A 19,259-nucleotide genomic window follows, 5' to 3' on the forward strand; every position below is an offset into this window, starting at 1 on the left:
TGATTGCCAAGTTGTTCTCTTAACAGGGCCCTGTATGGACTCTTAACTGCAAACCTTGATTGCCCCATTAATTCACCCATCTATCTACAAAGGGCAGTGATAATCATTATCCCCTGGTCCCCAAGAAGCAAATAGGCTTGGAGAAGGGGAGGCCTCATGATCTGTTGGTGGCACAGTGAATATTTGAACCCCAAACTCAGACTCTACCCACTGGGTCCATCCCTTATTGGTGATTGGGGGCTGTCATGAGCCTCATCTCCCTGCAAACTCTGAGTATCTCTAAGGACACAGAACTCTACTGTGTCCTGAGGCTGAAAGCAGTAATGAAAGAGCCAAGGCAATGTGCTTCTTCCACAACAGATTTATTTGCTGAACCTTCATGCCGAGCCTTGATAAACATGCAAGATGATGAATTCGGAGCCTCACGGCCCATCCGGCTCCCAGGTGTCACCAATCAAGGCACTTTCCCAACAGCTGGACAATACCTGGGACCCTACTGCCCCCGTGCTTATGTTTTTTGCAGCTGTAGGCTGCTGCCCTGAGCACCCCTGTGCGGACGACAGCTCTAAGCTGGCCCCGTCTGGGCCAAAACACTGCCGGAGACTGGCCACACCTAATCTACCCATCCTCAAGGGTGTCCTGATAACAGGCTGAGATGGAGGGGTGATGGTGGTGGGGTGCCACTCAGCTACCATTCCCCTCACTCACCCCGAAGCATGTTCCCAGGGCCCAGCAGCAGCACAAGGCCCCCCATAGAGCAAGCCAACTCCTCTGGGTGATTAAAGGAGCCCTGGAGGCCACTAGCATGGGGGAGGCCCAATGTGTCTAGGGCCCGACAAGTACTCAGAACCCCTTTACAGACCTGGATCTTGGGGCCCCTGCCCAGCCAGCTGCATTTCTTTGGTTTAGGGGTGGCCTGAAGCCAAAGATCAGAACAAGCCTTCCTCACCCTCCGAGCTCTCAAGACTGGCCTAGATGTGTCTACTGAAGGCCTCCTCTGTGCCAGGTAACTTGTTGGGGGCGGGGGGGGGGGATGTTCTCTGATCCACAAACACAAATAGTCTAAAATGCAAAGCCGTTCTGAAGCACGAGGAACATCCATCAAGGCCTCCCCGCCGGACTGCACGGTGCTTAAGAGTTTATAAGGCTGGTTCACATCCAGGCACACACCAGCACTTCCACACAGAGGAGGGCTGGGCATCTCCACTATACAGAAGGGGAATGCAAGGCTCTGAGGGGGCAGCTTGCCCAATGTTGTCCAGGAGGAGTGGGTAAGAAGAGACAGAAGTCACAGCAGCTGCCTCACAGCAGACACTTAGGAATTGTCCATCAAATTCATGAGTCTCAACCTGACTTGAAGTTCTTTCAGAGTCAAGATGTAATTTTAGAGAGGAAATAATAGAACCAAGAATATAACTGCTAGGGTTTCTGGCTGGGGCCACTGCCCGGATGCTGTGGGCCTCCCCTCAAATAAAGCTGTGTTGCTATGGTGGCCTGGCAGAAAGAGAGAGGGACCCCTCCATTCCTACAAATGCCCCTCACCCCCATATCTCACTTAACCCCCCGACATCAGCCCTGGAGGGTGGACTGTCAAATGGCCCCAGTTTGCAGACTGGGAAGTAGAGGCCCGGAGAGGGGAGAGCTGAGTCCAGGATGCCCCCGCACCGGCTCTGAGGGTCTTGGGTCAGGGTTCTCTCCCTGGCATCCCTCAAGGCCTCTGCGCCACCCACTAATCTGCCTTCTTGGTCTTCTTCTTCCTGGAGCCCTCACTCAGCTCCTCTTTGGACTTAGCAGGCAGGGCTGAGTGTGGCGAGCCAGGCCCACCGCCACCATGGGACCCGCCATGGTTGTCATGGTGATGGTCGCCCCCCCAGGAAGTCCCAAACAGCACAGGGCAGATATAGCCTTCCAGGACATCAAACGGGGAGCTGTGGGAGTGAGTGGCCGTCAGGAACACCTGAGGTTGGGTAGCAGAAGGACAGGGAGACAGCAAGACAAAGAGAGATGGAAGCGGAAAGCAAAGTGGGGGGAGGGGAGAGGAGAGAAGAGGGGAGAAAAGGTCAACTACGTCAAGGTCAGAGGTAGCCCAGACCCATCCCTCTGGCTTTATGCACCCCCAGGAGGGTGACCAACTATCCTAGGCTTCCCAGGATGCAAGACTTCTGGTGCTGAAACCCAGACAGTATTGGGCACCTGGGGACAGTTGACCTCCCCCCTCCCCTAAGGGGTCCCCCAACCCTTGGGCTCAGAGAGGAACAATGCTTGGCCTGTGGCTGCTCACTCCCTTCCCCTTTTCAGTGGCCTATGGGTCCCCTCTCAGATCCATGGGGAGGACTGTGCAGTCCCCCAAGGCCCCTCCTGGGTGAGCTAAGCCCAGCTCAAAGCCTCAGGATCAGACCAGGACCATTCCTTGTCTAGCCTGGGTCCGTGGTGTCCTGAGCGTACCTTCCAGGGTCTGGCCCCTCAGCTCTCCATCACCCAAGCATGAGGTCCTGATTGTCCAGACTCTATGCACCCCTGCCCCACTCTCTAGCCTTTGCTCAGGCTGGACCCTCAGAAGGGTCTCCCCTGCTCAGAAGGCCTTATTCTCCTTACCTTGTCCCCACCTGCTGGACGCTTCTCTTATCAGACCTTTCTCCAATGCACAGACCTAGTGCCTTAGGGTTGCCCTTTCTGGGACCTGAAACTGGAAATCTGAGCTCCCAGGCTGGAATCTGTGGGTTGGTATGGGTCAGGGCAGGAGGGCTTACCTTGCAGGACACCATGAACATGGTGAAGATGAAGATAAGGCTGGCTTTGGACACCGGGAGCCAGCGGGTCTGCTGGAGGGTGAAGAGTATGGCTCCGTACAAGCTGGCCTTTGTGGGGCTGGAGGGGGGCAGCCTCTGTTATTGCGGGGTGCCATGTAGCTCAGGTCTTTTTCCCTCTGGCCCAGACCCTCTACTCTGCCTGCCCATTGCCACCCCAGCTTCTCCTGAGTGTGAAGCGGGACGATGTCTGCTTGCCAGGGATAAGGTGGTGTCTCCTTGCACAGTCAAGGGTTAACTTGGCCCAAAGAGAGATATGGCTTTCCCCCCAGTTCCTGGGAGGTATCCGCTAAGCCCTGGACATGCTTTGCCTGATAGGAGCGTCTTTGTTTACTTGGAGACTTTGGGTCATACCAGTTAATAACGACGTGATTTAAGGTGGGGTCTTGGGCCACGTGGCATCAGCTCGACCTCTGGAGGGGCTGGAGACAGGTCAGGCATGCAGGCGGTCAGCTATGTCTGTGTGACCAAACCCCAGTAAAACACCGGACACCAGCACAGTGCCCCCGGAGGTGGGGTCACAACACATGGTTCTTCTTAACCTTCCCTTTCTTTCTTACAGGATAGGTTTTCAATATTTTAACTTGTTATGAAAGAGAGACCCGTGACTTCTGTTTCCAATGTCTGTTGTTCACTGCTGTCCTTAATGATGATAATTCTTCCGGATATTTCCAAAGCACTCACCAGGTGCCAGGGCCAGGGGGTTTATGAGTGTGATTCCACGGAGCCCTCACACTCAGCTGATGAGGCGGAAATAGAATCCAAGAAAGGAAACCACTTGCCTACTCAGTGGCAGGCAACACAACATTCTGGGGGCCCATTTCCTTGTCGGTGAACTGAGGGTGGGAGTTGATTTTTGGCAGGGACAAAATGAGATAATGCTCCTTTTTTTGAAGGGTGGAATGGGAATTTTCATTGGTATATAGGTGAACCTTTAAAAAAATTTCTGTCATATTTTAATGGCTACCACTTTATTTATTGTAGATTGGGAGAAAATTTAACTAGTCCAAACCAATTAGGTTTTTAAAAATCTATAGGCTGGGCAGCCCAGGTGGCTCAGTGGTTTAGCGCTGCCTTCAGCCCAGGGCGTGATCCTGGAGACCCAGGATCGAGTCCCACGTCAGGCTCCCTGCATGGAGCCTGCTTCTCCCTCTGCCTGTGTCTCTGCCTCTCTCTCTCTCTCTCTCTGTGTGTGTCTCTCATGAATAAATAAATAAAATCTTTAAAAATAAATAAATAAAAATAAAAACTCTATAGGCTAAATGTAGCATGGAGCCCTAGGTCGGGTTCTGGATGCTGCCACAAGGTCCTGTCCGCGTAGTCCCAGCCACACTCCCCACCAATGCCCTGTATCCCATGCTCTGTACTCCTCATCCCCACCCATATTCTGTACCCTGACCCTGCGGAACTGGGCAGAATCATTGCTCTTTTCTGACTTGACATTGGCAGAGGTGCTCGCCTCTGTCCAGAGACTCCTCCTTTGCCAGAAAACTCCTACTCACTCTTCAAAACCCAAATCAACCCAAATCAACTCCCTGCTGCTCTGCCTGTCCCTTTCCTCTACGCAGAACCATGACTCCCCTTCTGCTCCATGACCTCTGGAAGCTTCTGAAAGACAGAATCAGGCTTCTAAGTTACCAGGGCATCCAACCCAGGGTCGGGCCCCGGAGGCACCTATATGTACAGGAAGGATGGGGGAGGATAGGATACTCACAAGGACATGTGCAGGATCTCATTGGTCTCTGGCTTCCAGACCCCTCGGAGCAGCTGCTCAAAGTTGGACATGAGGGCGACACCAGAGCCTACAAGACAGGGTGCTCCTGAATGAGCCTGCCACCTCCAGCTCCCCATTCTTCTTGGCTGAGTTCCCAAGGAAGCAGCTTCTCTGCTCCTAGAGTCTTTTCCAGAGGGACACTGAGCCTGGGTGTATGATAATCAGTTGCAGTGGGGAAACTGAGGCTCAGGAGGATTACATGGCATACTTGGAACAAAACCCGCATGAAGGAATTGAGATCATATCCCATCTGCAAGGTATGTTTTGAACAACAGGGTTGTCTGCTCTGATCCTCCTAGTCCAGGACCCTGAGCCGTGCATGAGGCTTTTGGAAGGCTCCCCATACTAGGCTCTCTCCTCCTTAGGGCTCTGAACTTTCAGTCCTTCTCAAGCCATTTGCCCTCTGGGAGGCATGCTATACCCCTAGGAAATTTGGCACAGGCTTCCTGAAGAGCGAATAAGGAGACCCATATGGGACATAATGGCTGAATTCTAAAAGAACCTTTCCATTTACCCCAAATGTACTGGTCAAAGAGGCTTGGACACCTACTCAAGGAATGGCCACACTGAGGTCCCTGGTATGTACCACTGGACCAGTAGTTCATATCTGGAATGATTTTGCCCCCAAGGAGGCATTTGGAAATATCTGGAGACATTTTTGGTTGTTGCAACTGGGGCGAGGCTACTACTGGTGGGTCAAGGCCAGGAATGCTGCTCAACATCCTACAATGCAAAAGACTGCCTCCACCACAGGGCATGATCCAGCCCCATGTGTCAATGGTGCTGAGTACACTGTGGCTCAGTGGAGGGTACTTCTAAGCCCTGGCATTTTGGCAGTATCCACTTTGGTATAAGGGAGCAGGGATGAGGTGCCTAGTGGTATTAGTACCTGCTTGAGCCTCCTTTCCCTGTCTTTCTGTTACTCTTGCTGCACTTCTACAATTATTGTTGGATTGTCTATTTCTCCTTTAACTTCTTTCAGTTTTTGCTTTATATATTTTGGTGCTGTTTTTAGGTGCCTATATGTGTATAATTGTTATATCTTCCCAATGGGTTGACCCATCACTGTAAAGTGCTCCTCTTTATTTTCAGTAACATTTTCGTTTTAAAGTCTATCTTGGTCTGCCTCTTAGCACAGCTAGAGGAGAAGGAAAAGGAGGACTTCAAAGTAGTAGGAATGTGGATGCTGAATTCAGAGGACCTGGAGTCAAACCTAGCTGCACCCCCTTAGCTGTGTGACCATGTGGAAGTCATTTCATTTCCTTCCTCGGTAAATAGGGGGTGATGTTAGACTTCTCCCGAAGCAAAGTCTTAAGAATCAAATGAGATTAAGCTGTGTAAAGGCCTCAACTCAAGTCTGCCCTGAGTCATAAAGTCTTAACTTGGGGTCCATGAACCCACACAGGAAACAGACCTACTTCTTCATTTTCATGTGCCTCACTGAAATACAGCCTTTCCTTCCATTGTGAAGGAAGGCAGTAAGCTGATAAGGATTTGCAAGGCTGTGACTCCAACACCAATGGAATTCATGGATTTTTTTTCCTTTTTCACAATCCCATTGTTGCAGATGGTTTCATAATATCATTTGTGCTCGACAACACTTCAAAAGTTCAGAAATACCTATTTGCTAAATGAATGGTCTCTTACTTAATGCATTGGTAAAGATGTATAAAAGTACTGTATCATATTAAAACTTTTTGGTAACTATTTTATTAAAAAATTTTTGATAACTATTTTAAAATAATGGACCTCTTTTATCATCCTGTATATTTTATCTTATGCGCTTAGAAACATAAAAGGCTTTACTGGGCTCAAAGAGGACCATGGCCCACAAAGGTTAAGGACCACTGTAGTTATAGGGGTGTGGTTTCTTCTCCAGGAGGCATATGGCAACATCTAGAGACATTTCTGGTTGTCACACAGCACCCACACAGGTGGGTGCTACTGACATCTGGTGGGAGGTGGCCAGGGATGCTGTTCAATATGTTACAAAGCACAAGACAGCACCCACCACGAGGATGATCTGACACCAAACATCAATAGTGTCGCAGTTGAGAAAACCTGCTTGAGAGACAGGTGTCATTGTCTCGTTGTCCTATTTATCTCTGACAGTTAAATTCTGGAAGAACCTTCCCACTAATTTTAAAGCTGTTGGCTAATGAGGTTGGACTCCCACAACAGTCCTCTGAGCCTGGAGTAATGTCTGGCCTGACATGTACCACTGAGCAGGGGTTCTCAACGGAGGTGACTTTCCTTATAATCATGGTCCTGTTTACCTTTGACCCAGCCAGTGGCAATCATGACGAACCACCCGTGGTGGTAGTGGTGATGGGCGTGATGGATGCCCACGGCGATCTTCCGGACTCTCACTACCTCCTTCATGGCCACGAATATAAGTTTCACAGGCAGGAAGCAGACACACTTGTAGAAAAGGTCCAGAGGGCAGAAGAAAATCAAGTACCTTTGGGGAGAGAGCATGGAATGTCAGGGGGAAACAGACTGTTGGGGTTCCCTGGGAGATGAGATGGTGCCCAGATCCCCGTCCCCAACTTGCCGGGCTCAGGAGAGAGCTGGGCAGTAGACAGCAGTGCATTCAGGTCCACCGTGGAGGTTGTGTGATGGGTCCTGTTTCCTCCAACCTCCTGCCTCCCACTTCCCAGGTGGCTGGATCACCCCTGCCCCCAACTCTGCTCTCCCACACCCCACCAGCCTGACAGTGCTTACCAGACAGCTGAGGCCAGCAGGACGCTGGAATTGTTGCTGAAGTAGTCGATCAGGGGCTCCCCAAGGAGAAGATCAGCCAAGATGTAACTCCCGAAGCAGTGCAGCATGGCGCACAGCCAGGATGCCATGGGATGGCGTCGGGAAAGCTCGACTGCTCCTGGGGGGCATGGGGGTATCCCCCACTGTCACCAGGGTGCCAAGGGTCTGCTTTGTCCCCATACCCTCTGGTCAGCCCATCCTAATTCAACTGCCTTGCAGCTTGCCCACTTCAGGGGAAGAACTCAGGCTCAGAGAGGGGACAATGATGGTACTGCCAGCTTACATTTAGCAAGCACTTCCAGGTCTCAGACGCTGGGTTTACTTTTATATGAAGGACTCGTTAAATCCTCATTGATAATCACAGCCAAGGGATCACTCTCGTTATCCCTATAAGAGAGGGAGGCGTGGACACAGAGCAATGTACAGATGGGAACACTTCCATGCGGCTTCTCCTGCCTTGGGCTGATGCCAAGATCCCTACAGGCTCATGCCTGCCCTCTTGGTCTCTCCCTCTTTTTAAATTCTTTTATTGTGGTAAAATATACATGAAATGTGCTACTTTAACCATTTTTAAGTGCCCAGCTCAGTGGGCATTAAGCACATTCACATTGTCATGTGACCCTCACCACCATCCATCTCTAGGACTTTTTCATTGTTCTCCACCGAAACTCTGTCCCCATTAAACACTGACTCCCTATTCCCTCCCCCAGCCCCTGGCTCCCACCATCTACTTTGTCTCTGTGAATCTGACTGCTCTAGGGACCTCAGGTGAGTGGAATCACATAGTATTTGTCCATTTGTGTCTGGCTTATTTCACTCAGGATAATGTCAAGGTTCACTCACGCTGTGGCAGGGTGTCGAATTCCTTCTTTTCTAGGGCTAAACAATATTCCATTGTATGGATATTCCACATTTTGTTTATTCACTCATCCATCAATGGACATTGGAGTTTTTCTCACCTTTTGGCTATTGTGAATAATGCTGCTAAGAACATAAGTGTACCAATGTCTGTTTGAGTTCTGGCTTTCATCTCTTTTGGGGATATACCCAGAAGTAGAATTGATGGATCAAATTTTATGTTTAATTTTTTTGAGGAACTGTCATATTGTTTTCCACTGCGGCTGTACTGTTCTGCATTCCTACCAGTGGTTCACAAGGGTTCCAACTTCTCTGCATCCTCCCCAACATTTGTTGTCTTCTGTTACAAGCTAGTGGCATAGAAGGAGCAAAGACACAAAAGCAGAAATGGCCAAGCACAAATGCCACATCCTCTGGGAAGGCTTCCTTGCTCTGCTAGGTCAGTCACTCCTGCCTCTGGGCTCCCATGACCCTGTGGACTTCATCCTATCATGGGTCTCAGTATTTTATTTAATTTTTAACACTAAGAGAAGGTAGATTAGAGATTGCTCAGGGCTGGAGGGAATAGGGGAGATGGGAGGGTGACAGCTAAAGGATACAGATTTGTTTCTGGAGTTGATGGGTACACAATTCTGTGAATATACTAAGAACCAATGAATGGGATACTTTATAATTTTTATTTTTTAAAAATATTTAATTTATATGAGAGAGCAAGAGAGCATAAGCAGGGGGAGTGGTAGAGGGAGATGGAGAAGCAGACTCCCTGCTAAGCAGGGGGCCAGATATGGGGCTTGATCCCAGGACCCTGGGATCATGACCTGAGCCAAAGGCAGATGCTTAACCAGGTGAGCCACCCAGGTGCCCCGAATGGGATGCATTCAGTGGGTGAATTGGGTGGTATGTGAATTATGGCTCAATAAAGCTGTTATAAAATAAGGACAACAGAAAAAAGGTGACTTATTTCAGTTTCTGTAACTGAGGATACACACTCATAAATGATAGTAAACTGAGTCTTTGTATAAACCCAGGGCAACAAAATACAAAAAAGAATGGTCTTGCTTAGCAAAGAGAAATAGGAATCCAATCCATCAAGAAGATGGCTCAGTGCACTGGCCTCCAATTTGGCTGTATATCAGCATTACCTGGGGACCTCACAAACCAGATATCGGAGCTCCATCCCAGAGAATCTCAGTTGGTCAGTCTGGGGTATGGCTGAGCTTATGGACTTTTTAGTGTTCCTGGTGATCTTGATGGGCAGCAATGTTGAACACCACACAGAGATAGAAGAATGAGCTGGCTGATGTCCTGCAGCCCTGATAACCCAAGATCATCTATCTGTAGCTAGGAGGATAGGCTCTCAAGGACAAAGGTTTCCAAACTGTGTTCATAGGAACCCTGGGGCTTGAACTCATGACCCGGAGATCAAGAGTCATACATTGTATTGACTGAGTCAGCCAGGCACCCCCTATCTTTATGTTAATGTGGTCATATCTCCCTATGGCCACACCCCAAGTTGCGCCCTGGGTGTCTCCTGGTGTGACAACTGTGTCATCTAGATTCCTCCCCTCCCTAACTAGTTTCACTTTCCAGAGAATGCCTTTAGGATTAAGTTGTCAGGCACAGCTACTTAGCTCTCAAGGCCAGGGCTGGTACCAATGACTCTCCTTAAGCAATTCACTTGAATCTAATGACAATTCCATTCTGTGTGGGCGTGAGGTGACAAGGTTACATGTGATCTATTAATCAAAAACTAATCAAAAGATATGATCTGTTCAGGTTTGTTTTTTTTTTTTTTTAGATTTATTTATTTATTTTAGAGAGAGTGCATGTACTAGTGGAACTCAGGTGGGGGAAGGGAAGGAGGAGAGGGAGAGAGACTCTCAAGCAGACTCCCTGCTGAGCATGGACCCCCCCCCCATGCAGGACTTGATCTTATGACCCCCGAGATCATACCCTGAGCTGAAATCAAGAGTCGGATGCTTAACTGACTGAGCCACCCAGAGTCCCTGTTTTTTGTTTGAAAATGTCACTTTGGGGGCATCTGGGTGACTCGGTTGGGTATCTGTCTTTAGCTCAGGTCATGATCTTGGAGTCCTGGGATCTGGCCATGGGGCAGGCTCTGCTCAGCAGGGAGTCTGCTTCTTCCCCTCCCTCTATGCTCTCTCTCTCAAATAAATCATCCTTTTTTTGTTTGTTTGTTTTTTTAAAAAGTTACGTTGTTTCTAGAAATTGGATGCCTTTTGTCTCTAAGCTGTCAAATCTGAACACTTAGCCTCTCCATGACATGCACCATGGATGAAGCTACTGACATAAATACCTATACATACTGTTGATTTACTTAACAAATTGATATGATCTTAATCCTTTGGTGAGTATGGAGACCTCATCAGTCTTACCTGCAGCTGCACCCCCAGCGCATGGTGTTGTGACACATAGTAGCTGCCCAAAAAATAGTTGTTAGTGAATGAACTCCTGCCCTCATGGAACTTACATTCTAAATGTGGACAAACACCTCCTAGGCATTGAGGTTGTGTTGGGTACTGTGGGTCGCACTATAACAAAACCTCCCCTGTTTCACGTATTTGTGGAGTTACTATTTTGTCCCAGGCAACTATATGCTTTCACTCTGCCCTTGAGAGCTTTTAACCACACATAATATGAGGATCAATATCCCCACTTGCAGTGAGTTATGTGGGGGGCCAGTGTCCCCCTGCCCAGAATTCACATCTACCAGAACTTTAGAACGTGATCTTATTTGGAACAGAGTCATTGTAAGGTCTTTCATTCCAAGAAACATGAAGCTCACTCCCTTCTGTAAAAGGAGCTGCCTTCTTAGCTTGGTCAACCTCACAGAGAAGTAGGGGTGGTTGGTGGAAATATCTGCCCCTCCTCCAGAGGGGAAAAAGCCCAAGTTTTCCTCTACACACACATTGGGAATTGGGAGGATCTACAGGCATAACCACCTTGGAGGCAATTTGCTAATACTGAGCAAATCTGAGGCTGTGCATTGCTTGTGTCTTAGCAATTCTGTTCCTCGCTACTGACCCAAAAGAACCCAGCAAAGGAGATGTGGAAAGGATTTCACTGCCACATTGTCACAGTGGAAAAGTAAAGTCTCTATCTTTCAGTGATGGGGTGGAGAGTCACACACAGAGTCAGTATTTAAAAGTGAACTGGATCTACATCCAGGCTCAACCGCATGTGTCACTGCTTTCCTATGGGGCTGGATCATTTCCTGCTGCTGTAGGGGCTGTCCTGTGCTCTTGGGATGAAGAGCAGCATCCCTGGCTTCCACCCACTAGATAGCAAGGGCATGTTCCTACCCTGGTTGTGACAGCCGGAACTGCCTCCAGATATTGCCAAATATCCCTGGGGACAAAATCTCTTCTGGAGATAAATCAACATGGATAAATCCTTAGCGGTTATTACGGAGTAATAAGGTTAAGTTGCAAACTGATATATTTACGTATATTTTATGTATATATTTAAAACACAACACACTCTGAGTAGTTCATAGACACGTATATAGTGAGAAAGTGTAATTACAGGCATAAAACAATACACGGGGATTTTAGGGTGGTGGTCACATCTAGAGAGGGAGGAGGGAGAAGGGATGAGGTTGGTTGTGTCTCTCAATCTATTTATTAAAAATCATCTGAAGTGGGGCAAGTGGGTGGCACAGTTGGTTAAGTGATCGAATCTTAGTTTTGGCTCAGGTCATGATCTCAGGGTTGTGGGATCAAACCCTGAGCTGGGCTGCACGTTCGACTTGGAGTCCGCTTGAGATTCTTTCCCTCTCCCTCTGCCCTTCCCCTCAACTTGCATATTCTCTCTCAAATAAATGAGTAAATAAATAAATAAATAAATAAATAAATAAATAAATAACATCTTTTTAAAAAATCTGAAGCAAATCTATGTTCACATCTGTTAAGTCTGTGTGGAGGGGAAAGAGGTGTCTGTGATACATGTTCTGTGTGTATGGAATATTTAATCACCCGAACTAGCAAAAACAAGAGTCACCTGGAAAGCTGGTAAGCAGGAGGGACACGGGGTGCTCATCTGTTTCATCATACCGGGCTCCACAGGCTCCCTCATCAGACCCTAACTACCTGACCCCTCTCTGATGGCCATGATCAGAGGTCCAGGAATAGGAGGTGGGCAGGGGGGAACTGTGCTATATCCTACTGGAAGAACCCAGCAAAACGTTCTGGAAGACTCTCAAAAAATCATGTTCACAAGCAGCACTATTCACAATTGCTAAAGGGTAGAAACAACCCAAGTGTCCACCAACAGATGAATGGATAAACAAAATGTGGTAGACTCACACAATGGAATATTATTTAGTTTTAAAGAGGAATGAAGTCCTAGCATACACTACAACATGGACAAATCTTGAAAACAAGCCAGACACAAAAGGTCACATAGTGTATGATGTCATCTATATTAAATGTCCAGAACAAGTAAATTCATAGAAACAGAAAGCAGATAAGTGGCTGCCAGGGGCCGGGGCCTGGGGGGATGGGGAGTGGCTGCTCATGAGGGTGGGGTTTCCTTTTGTGGTGAGGAAAATGTTCTGAACCTACATATTTCATAGAGGTAGAATCATATAGCCTTTTGCCTCTGGCTCTTTCACTGAGCACAGTATTTTTTTAAAAACATTTTTTTGCTTTAAGTTACATATCTTTTAAGATTTTTAAAAAAGATTATTTATTTATTTATTGAGAGAGAGAGAGACAGAGGCAGAGACACAGGCAGAGGGAGAAGTAGGCTCCATGCAGGGAGTCCAACGTGGGACTTGATCCCAGGTCTCCAGGACCACAGCCCAGGCTGCAGGCAGCGCTAAACCACTGCGCCACCAGGGCTACCTGAGCACAGTATTTTAAGGACAATTTTCATTTTTCTCTGCTGTAAGATAGTCCATCTTAGGAATAGATCACAAGTTATCTATCCATTCTCTTATGCAAAGTACATTTTATAATCAGGAAACATGCCTAATAAGAGTTGTTTGACAGAAAGTCATAAACACAATCCCCTTTCTCTTCGCCACCCCCAATTAACCATGTGACCTTGGACAAATCATTTTTCTTCTGTGTCCTGCTCCTTCTGTCAGGTGTGAACCCCAATCCCTTCTTTTCCTAGCTCCTAACAAGGGCTGGAATTGAACTTTCCCTCTTCAATCTCACCCTGGAGTTACAAGCCCAGAGTGCATCTTCTCCCTGCCCTCGAAGTTGACCTAAGTCTCAGCATTTACAAAGGTCCTACAGTATGAAGCAGAATGTTCTCTTCTCTTCTCTGGGGTGTCTATTTAAAATGCTGCCAGCTGAGAGTTAATCCTTTGGAGCAGCTGGTGGGTCCTGCAAGGGCTGGGTCAGGTGAGGCACCCATGTTTTGCAGAAATGGATACCTCTGCATCTAAAAATAACCCATAGGGGTTGAATTCTTTCCAGGGTCATTCTTGTGCCCTCTGGGACCATCCCAGGGACTGAGGCCAGGGAGCCCGGGGTGGGGGTAGTTTGTGAGAGTAAAGCAGGCTACCGTGTTTGCACCATGGGTGAGTCCTGGTAGAAAAGTCACTGACTCACGTTCGGCTCTGCTGCTAACTCTGGTGTGGCCTTGAGCAAATAAATGGTCTCCACCAGCCTCAGCTTCCTCTGCTTTCAAAAGAAGAACATGAGAGCACCCCCTGCCAAGTTGTATCATCGATGATTCAATGGGGTGTGTATGATTGTCAATATGCTTCTTAGAATTATCAAACCTTTTTATCTCAGCAACTCCAAAAAGAGCAAGGTCAGCCTCCCCATTGCCACAGAGGCCAAGACGGAGGCTGATGGGGAATGAGCCTGCCCTGAAGATCCATAGCAAGGTGATGCTGAGAACCTTCCCTCTAGCTCTTTCCCTTTGCCATACTCCTTCCTGAGTTCTCTTGCTGGGTTTTGGGGCAGCACCAGGAACCAAGAGAATGTGGATTGCAATCCCAGGTTGGCCACTAAAGCACTCCCCTCTCACTGGGGGAAGCTTTTGACTCCTGTCTCTGGGCCTCAACCAGCGTATTTGTGTATCACGAGGGTGCTGTCTAGTGACCCACCATTCCAGTTGGCCTGACCAAGGGGTTTCAGGGATGTGGGACTTTTGGTGCTTGTTCTAATGGAACCTGGGCGAGGTGATCACCCCAGTGCTATTATTCCTTTCAAAGGGCACCAGTGAGACAAAAAGAAATTGCTTAGTGCTTAGCAATTATGCACAAGTGATTCTTAGCATGGAACTGAAATGGAAAGTACCTGTGGGTGGAAATTTTAGCTGATGGATTTCTAAAAATCAGCTCTGCCTTAGGAGGGAGGAGGAAGCCGTGACTGCGTCCCTAGTTCTGGCCTGAGATAGGTACTATAACAGTCCCTCTCTGGGGGTCAGTGTCTTGTCCATGGATGGCAGGGAAGCACTAGAAGGTTCCCAGGGCTCTGCAGTGGCTCTGTGCTATTTAATCTGAGGTCTAAACATGGGAAGTGTGTTTACAGAGCTTCTCAATGACTTGAAGGCAAGTCTTCTCCTGAGCCTTCAAGCTCGGGTGTCTGCCTTGGTTTCTTCCCCTGTAAGAAATGGCAGCCCCTGCCTTGCAAGGCTGGAGGATAGTCAACCCCCCACCCTCAAAAAGCTTACAGTTCATGCAAGATGTTTCAAAACAGGGTTCAAGGAGCTGTCTCCTTAGCCCCACAGTATTTATTTTAGAAGACGTTCAAACTGCAACCAAGATGTCTATTCAGTAGATGAGTAACTATGATGCATATATACTATGGGATATTACTCAGTGATGAAAAGAAATGAATTCTCAAGCCACAAGAAGACATGGAAGAAGCTTAAATGCCTATTACTAAGTGAAAGAGGCCAGTCTGAAAAGGCTACACACTGTATGGTTCCAATTCTATGATATACTGCAAAAGATAAAACTATGGAGACAGTAAAAAGATTGATAGTTGTCAGGGGCTTGGCGGAGGGGGCAGGATGATTATGTGCAGCTTGGGGGATTTTTAGGTTAGTGAAACTACTGTATGATACTGATATGGTGGATACATGTTATATATTTGTCAAAGTCCACAAAATGTACAACACAAAGTAACCCTAATATAAATTCTAGACTTTTGTTGATAATATGTGGTAGTGATAATATAATAATAATGATGTAGGCTCATTGATTATAACAAATGTACCCCTCAGTGCAGAATGTTGATGGTGGGGAGGTCAGAGAGTACATGAAAACTGTACTTTCAGCTTAATTCTGCTGTGGATCTAAGGCTGCTCTAGAAAACAGCCTATTAATTTTTTATTAATTTTTTAAAGGAAAAATGTTATTCTTATTTAAAAATTTTTTAAATTTATTTTTACAATTTTTTTAAAACAAAAAAAAATGTTTGAGCAGCCAATCCATAAACATAGGGAACTGAAAATCACATTTCCAGCTAATCACTTTCCAGCTTCCCTTGAAAAATCACTTCTGGATGTCTGGATCTCACCTGGGGACAGTACCCACCTGGCTGGCTTACTGCTTCCCATATATCACCTGCCTGGCCCTTGAAAGCATTGGAGTTTGAGACTCAGTCTAGATTATTGGTTCTCAACTGGGGGCAGTTACATCTGGGGACGTTTCCAGTTGTCACAACTGGGTGTGCTACCAGCATCTAGTGGGTTGAGCCAGAGATGCTGTGAAATATCCTGAAATGTCTGTAATAGCCTCCACCTACAGAGAACGATCTGGCCCTCACTGTCACTTAGGCAGACGTTGGGCAACACTGGTGTACAGAGTTGATTCTTAGCTGGGGAACTTAAAAAAAATACTGACACTGGTACCGTGCATAGTGCTTCTGATTCAAATGGAGGAGTGCTGTCGGAACAAGAGGATTCTGAAAATTCAGAATCAGAAAATTCAGATTCAGGTGAGTTGAATGTGGAGGCATATTTGAGAACCACTGGTCTGGAAGGTTCTTTGGTTAGGCTGAGGCTTAAAAGTATCCAGGACTATCATTCATTCATTCAATCATGCAGCCGACATCCACTGCTTCCTCTTCTCTTCTTGCAGAGAGCTAGGGGTCCTGGAGCTGAGCCAGACCTGGTCCTCTCTGCCCTGTTAAGGAGCTCCAGGTCTAGGAAGGAGCTCCTGCCTCTTTTCATCCATCACTTCTTAAATGTTATGCAGATTCTGGTTCAGCAGGTCTGGGTGGGGGAGGGCCTGGCATTCTGCATTTCTTAACCAGCTCCCAGGGGCCATAGATGCTGTTCACCTGAGGACCACACTTCGAGCTCTGTCCTCATTCAGGATTCTCATGAAAGCCTGACCCAGAAAATGCCCGCATCCCAGGAAACACATCCTCCCACGGCCTTACAAATAATTGTAAAAAGTGCCTTAGACCCTACTACCGACAAAGCTCTCAATACATCTTCACAATAGCCAGGCAGAAGAGTTCAGGATTATGTTCTGACGAGCCTATTTCATAGGCTAAAGCTCACGGAGGCGCAGTAACCAGCCTGATATTTAGTCAGTGGTAGAGTAAAACATCTGACTCTTAATTCAGAGATTTTTTTCCTAAAAGCCAGCTTGGCTGTCAGCTTCACAGGTGTGCTACCTTTGCAGTTGCCCAAGACCCTGCGTTTGGAAGGGTCCCACATTCAGCTTAGTGCTCTGTTGTCCCCATCTTGAAATTCTGAATTTCTGAGTGAGGGGCCCTGTAGATTCTGTAGCTGGTTCTGCAATCTGGCACAGAGATTCTGGGAAGAAACCTTTATAGAGGCTCAGCAGGAACACCAAACAGGGGGCTAACAGCTAGGTCCAACACTTCCCTTTTCTAAGGGGAAGCAAGTACCCCAGGGAAATTGCAGTGAGTCTTGGGGTCTGGCAGACCTGGGTTTGCGTCCCAAGGCTGTCATCTACCAACTGTGGGACCACAGGTTCGTTGCATATGTAAATTAGCTTAGCCACTATTTCCTATTTCCCCAGGTACAAACAGAGGGGGTTTGAATTGGGCAAGGGTTTCTGAATCTTGACAGCATGCAGTAATCACTGGGGAGGGGAGCTTGAAACATGGGCATGCGGGGCCCTATCCCAGATATTCTGATTCAATTTTTCTGGAGTGGAGATGAGATGGGGGGTTAAGAGCCCCCAGGAGACTGTAATAAGCAGCTAGAGTTAGGAACCACTGAATCTTCCCTACCTTCAGGAACCTTCAGGCTCCAGTACCTCTAGTTCAGATGATTTATTTACTCTGGCAGAAATATCTAGACTCCCTCCCTCCCCTCGCATGCTCCCAGCCAGTGAGGACCTCTTTCCTCTAGACACTTGTGTCCTACATCCTTACAGGGCTCCAGCCCTCTACAGTTACAGATTTCCCAAGGTGTGCTAGGTTCTGTACTTGCCCAAGGGACTGGCCAGAGCCACCAAAAATTCATCTTGGACAAGGAAATGCAGTCCTGTGTTCATGCTAAGACATACAAAGCTTATTTTGCTTTGCAAAGTAACTGATCTGCAGAATAGCTTTTAAAGAATAGGCTCTGGCTTGTGAACGGGCAAAAATAAAATGGAACAAAAATACTTGGCAAGCAGAGTATGATCCTATTTGCATAAAATCGTGCTTTACCATCTCTAAGTACAGGGTTATAAAGGCACAGAAGAGAGGTCTGGAAGGATGGGCAATACCTCAACTGTAATGATCTCTTTTGCGTTTCTCAACTTGATTTTTAAATACACAGAAGCACCCATTTTTATAATCTGAAAAAAAAAAAAAAAAAAAAAAAAAAAAAAAGGTATTCCATTCCGGAGAGGAGAATACAGGGGTAATTTACATCTAAGTGGGAGAAAGGGTCACTAAGTTTCGGGATGACAGATCCCTTTTCTAAAGCTAAATTCTCTAGTCCGTTTCGTTTGCTGGTGTGCTATACTTGTCAAAACGCTGGGAGATGAACAAGAAACATTCAGTGAGCCTTATCTAAAAATAGAACACATTCTAAGGAGGCTATTCACCATTATCTAAAAAAAAAAAACAAAAAAACAAAAAAAAAACCGCTAAAAAAAAAAAAACAACAACCACCACCCAAGAACCAGAGTCTCTTTTTCCTTCTGCGATTCTCCGCGAGGGTCCGGAGCTGGCGGCCGTACGCTAACCCCAAGTCACCCTGCCCTACGGCCGATTCTGCTCAGTAAGTAGAAAGGATCCGCGCCACGGCTGGAAACATTCCCGCCGGGAGCAGGAGACCCAGCTCCGCTCGGCCCGAGGAGGAGGGGAGATCGCCCCAGGGCCGCAGCGGAGCGGGGGCACCGGTGTCACTTTCTGCGAACCGGATTACTGCCCCCAGCACTGCCGGCCCTTATATAGACACTCAACAGCCGCTCGGGCTCTGCGCGCCAAGGGCAAGGAGGGAGGTCACGGCTGCAGGCGGCCAGGACATCGGGACAGGCCAGCAGCGCCGACCCCCGCCTGCGCCCTCACCTCGACCGATGCCGCTTCCTCAAGTCCACGCGACCCTGCCGGGACCCCTGACCTTCTCTCCTAGCCCCCTCCCAGCACCTGTTCCCTCCGCTCGGTGCAGCCGCATTCCCCACCAGCCCTCCCCCACCCCGGCCCCACCATCCCGGGGGCTTCTCTCCTTGCCCTCCCTCAGGTCTTCTCCCTCCTCCTGCCCTCTCCATGCGGAGGATCCGCACGATCCCGGCACCTGCTGCTCCCCGGATCCAGCCCCGGGGGCTGTGCCCCGCCAAGATCGGGGGCTTCCCGCCCCTCGCCACCCGCAGGTTTACCCCCGCCCCGCGATGCCGGCCCCCACGGGCTCCTCGCCCTGGCTCACCTGGCTCATACTTGAGGTAGAGAATGGAGACGATGAAGTAGCTGAGGTCGAAGACGGGGAAGAGCGGCACCCGCGAGAAGCTGAGCGCCAGCTCGCCTAGGCTCAGCGCCGAGAGCAGCTCCATGGCGCCCGCCGGGTCCCACCCCGGCCCCCGGCCCAGTACGTCCCGCAGCCCGCGGCCCGGCGACTGCGCCCCCGCCGCTGGACCCGCCCCCGCCCGCCAGGCACCGCCC

At 48.3% G+C, this 19,259-nt stretch overlaps 1 protein-coding gene across 2 annotated transcripts; it reads right to left on the reverse strand.

The window, feature by feature from the left end:
* Positions 1-346: 346 nt before the first annotated feature.
* Positions 347-19,256, reverse strand: TMEM38A (transmembrane protein 38A). Of its 2 annotated transcripts, XM_072721301.1 has the most exons (7): positions 19,027-19,189; positions 7,628-7,731; positions 7,306-7,462; positions 6,858-7,042; positions 4,522-4,609; positions 2,751-2,868; positions 347-1,957 (listed from the first exon to the last, which is right to left on the reverse strand). In XM_072721301.1, the coding sequence occupies exons 3-7, from the start codon at positions 7,431-7,433 to the stop codon at positions 1,730-1,732; spliced, it is 747 nt and encodes a 248-aa protein (XP_072577402.1). In that variant the 5' UTR covers positions 7,434-7,462; positions 7,628-7,731; positions 19,027-19,189; the 3' UTR covers positions 347-1,729. The 2 variants fall into 2 exon arrangements, with proteins under 2 accessions (XP_072577402.1, XP_025845489.1); XM_025989704.2 differs by lacking the exon at positions 7,628-7,731 and having other exon boundaries at positions 19,027-19,256.
* Between the last annotated feature and the right edge of the window lie 3 nt (positions 19,257-19,259).

This window comes from Vulpes vulpes, chromosome 9 (assembly GCF_048418805.1).
Source record: "Vulpes vulpes isolate BD-2025 chromosome 9, VulVul3, whole genome shotgun sequence".
In the NCBI taxonomy this organism is placed as follows: domain Eukaryota; kingdom Metazoa; phylum Chordata; class Mammalia; order Carnivora; family Canidae; genus Vulpes; species Vulpes vulpes.

Bases quoted from the DNA above. Each gene is read 5' to 3' on its own strand.
- TMEM38A (XM_025989704.2), bottom strand. From the start codon at position 19,150: ATGGAGCTGCTCTCGGCGCTGAGCCTAGGCGAGCTGGCGCTCAGCTTC. The intron at 7,463-19,026 runs GTGAGCCAGGGC...CATGCCCCCCAG, and splicing joins CTACCTCAAGTATGAGCCAG to GAGCAGTCGAGCTTTCCCGA. The intron at 2,869-4,521 runs GTGAGTATCCTA...GCCCCCCTCCAG, and splicing joins GAGATCCTGCACATGTCCTT to CCCCACAAAGGCCAGCTTGT.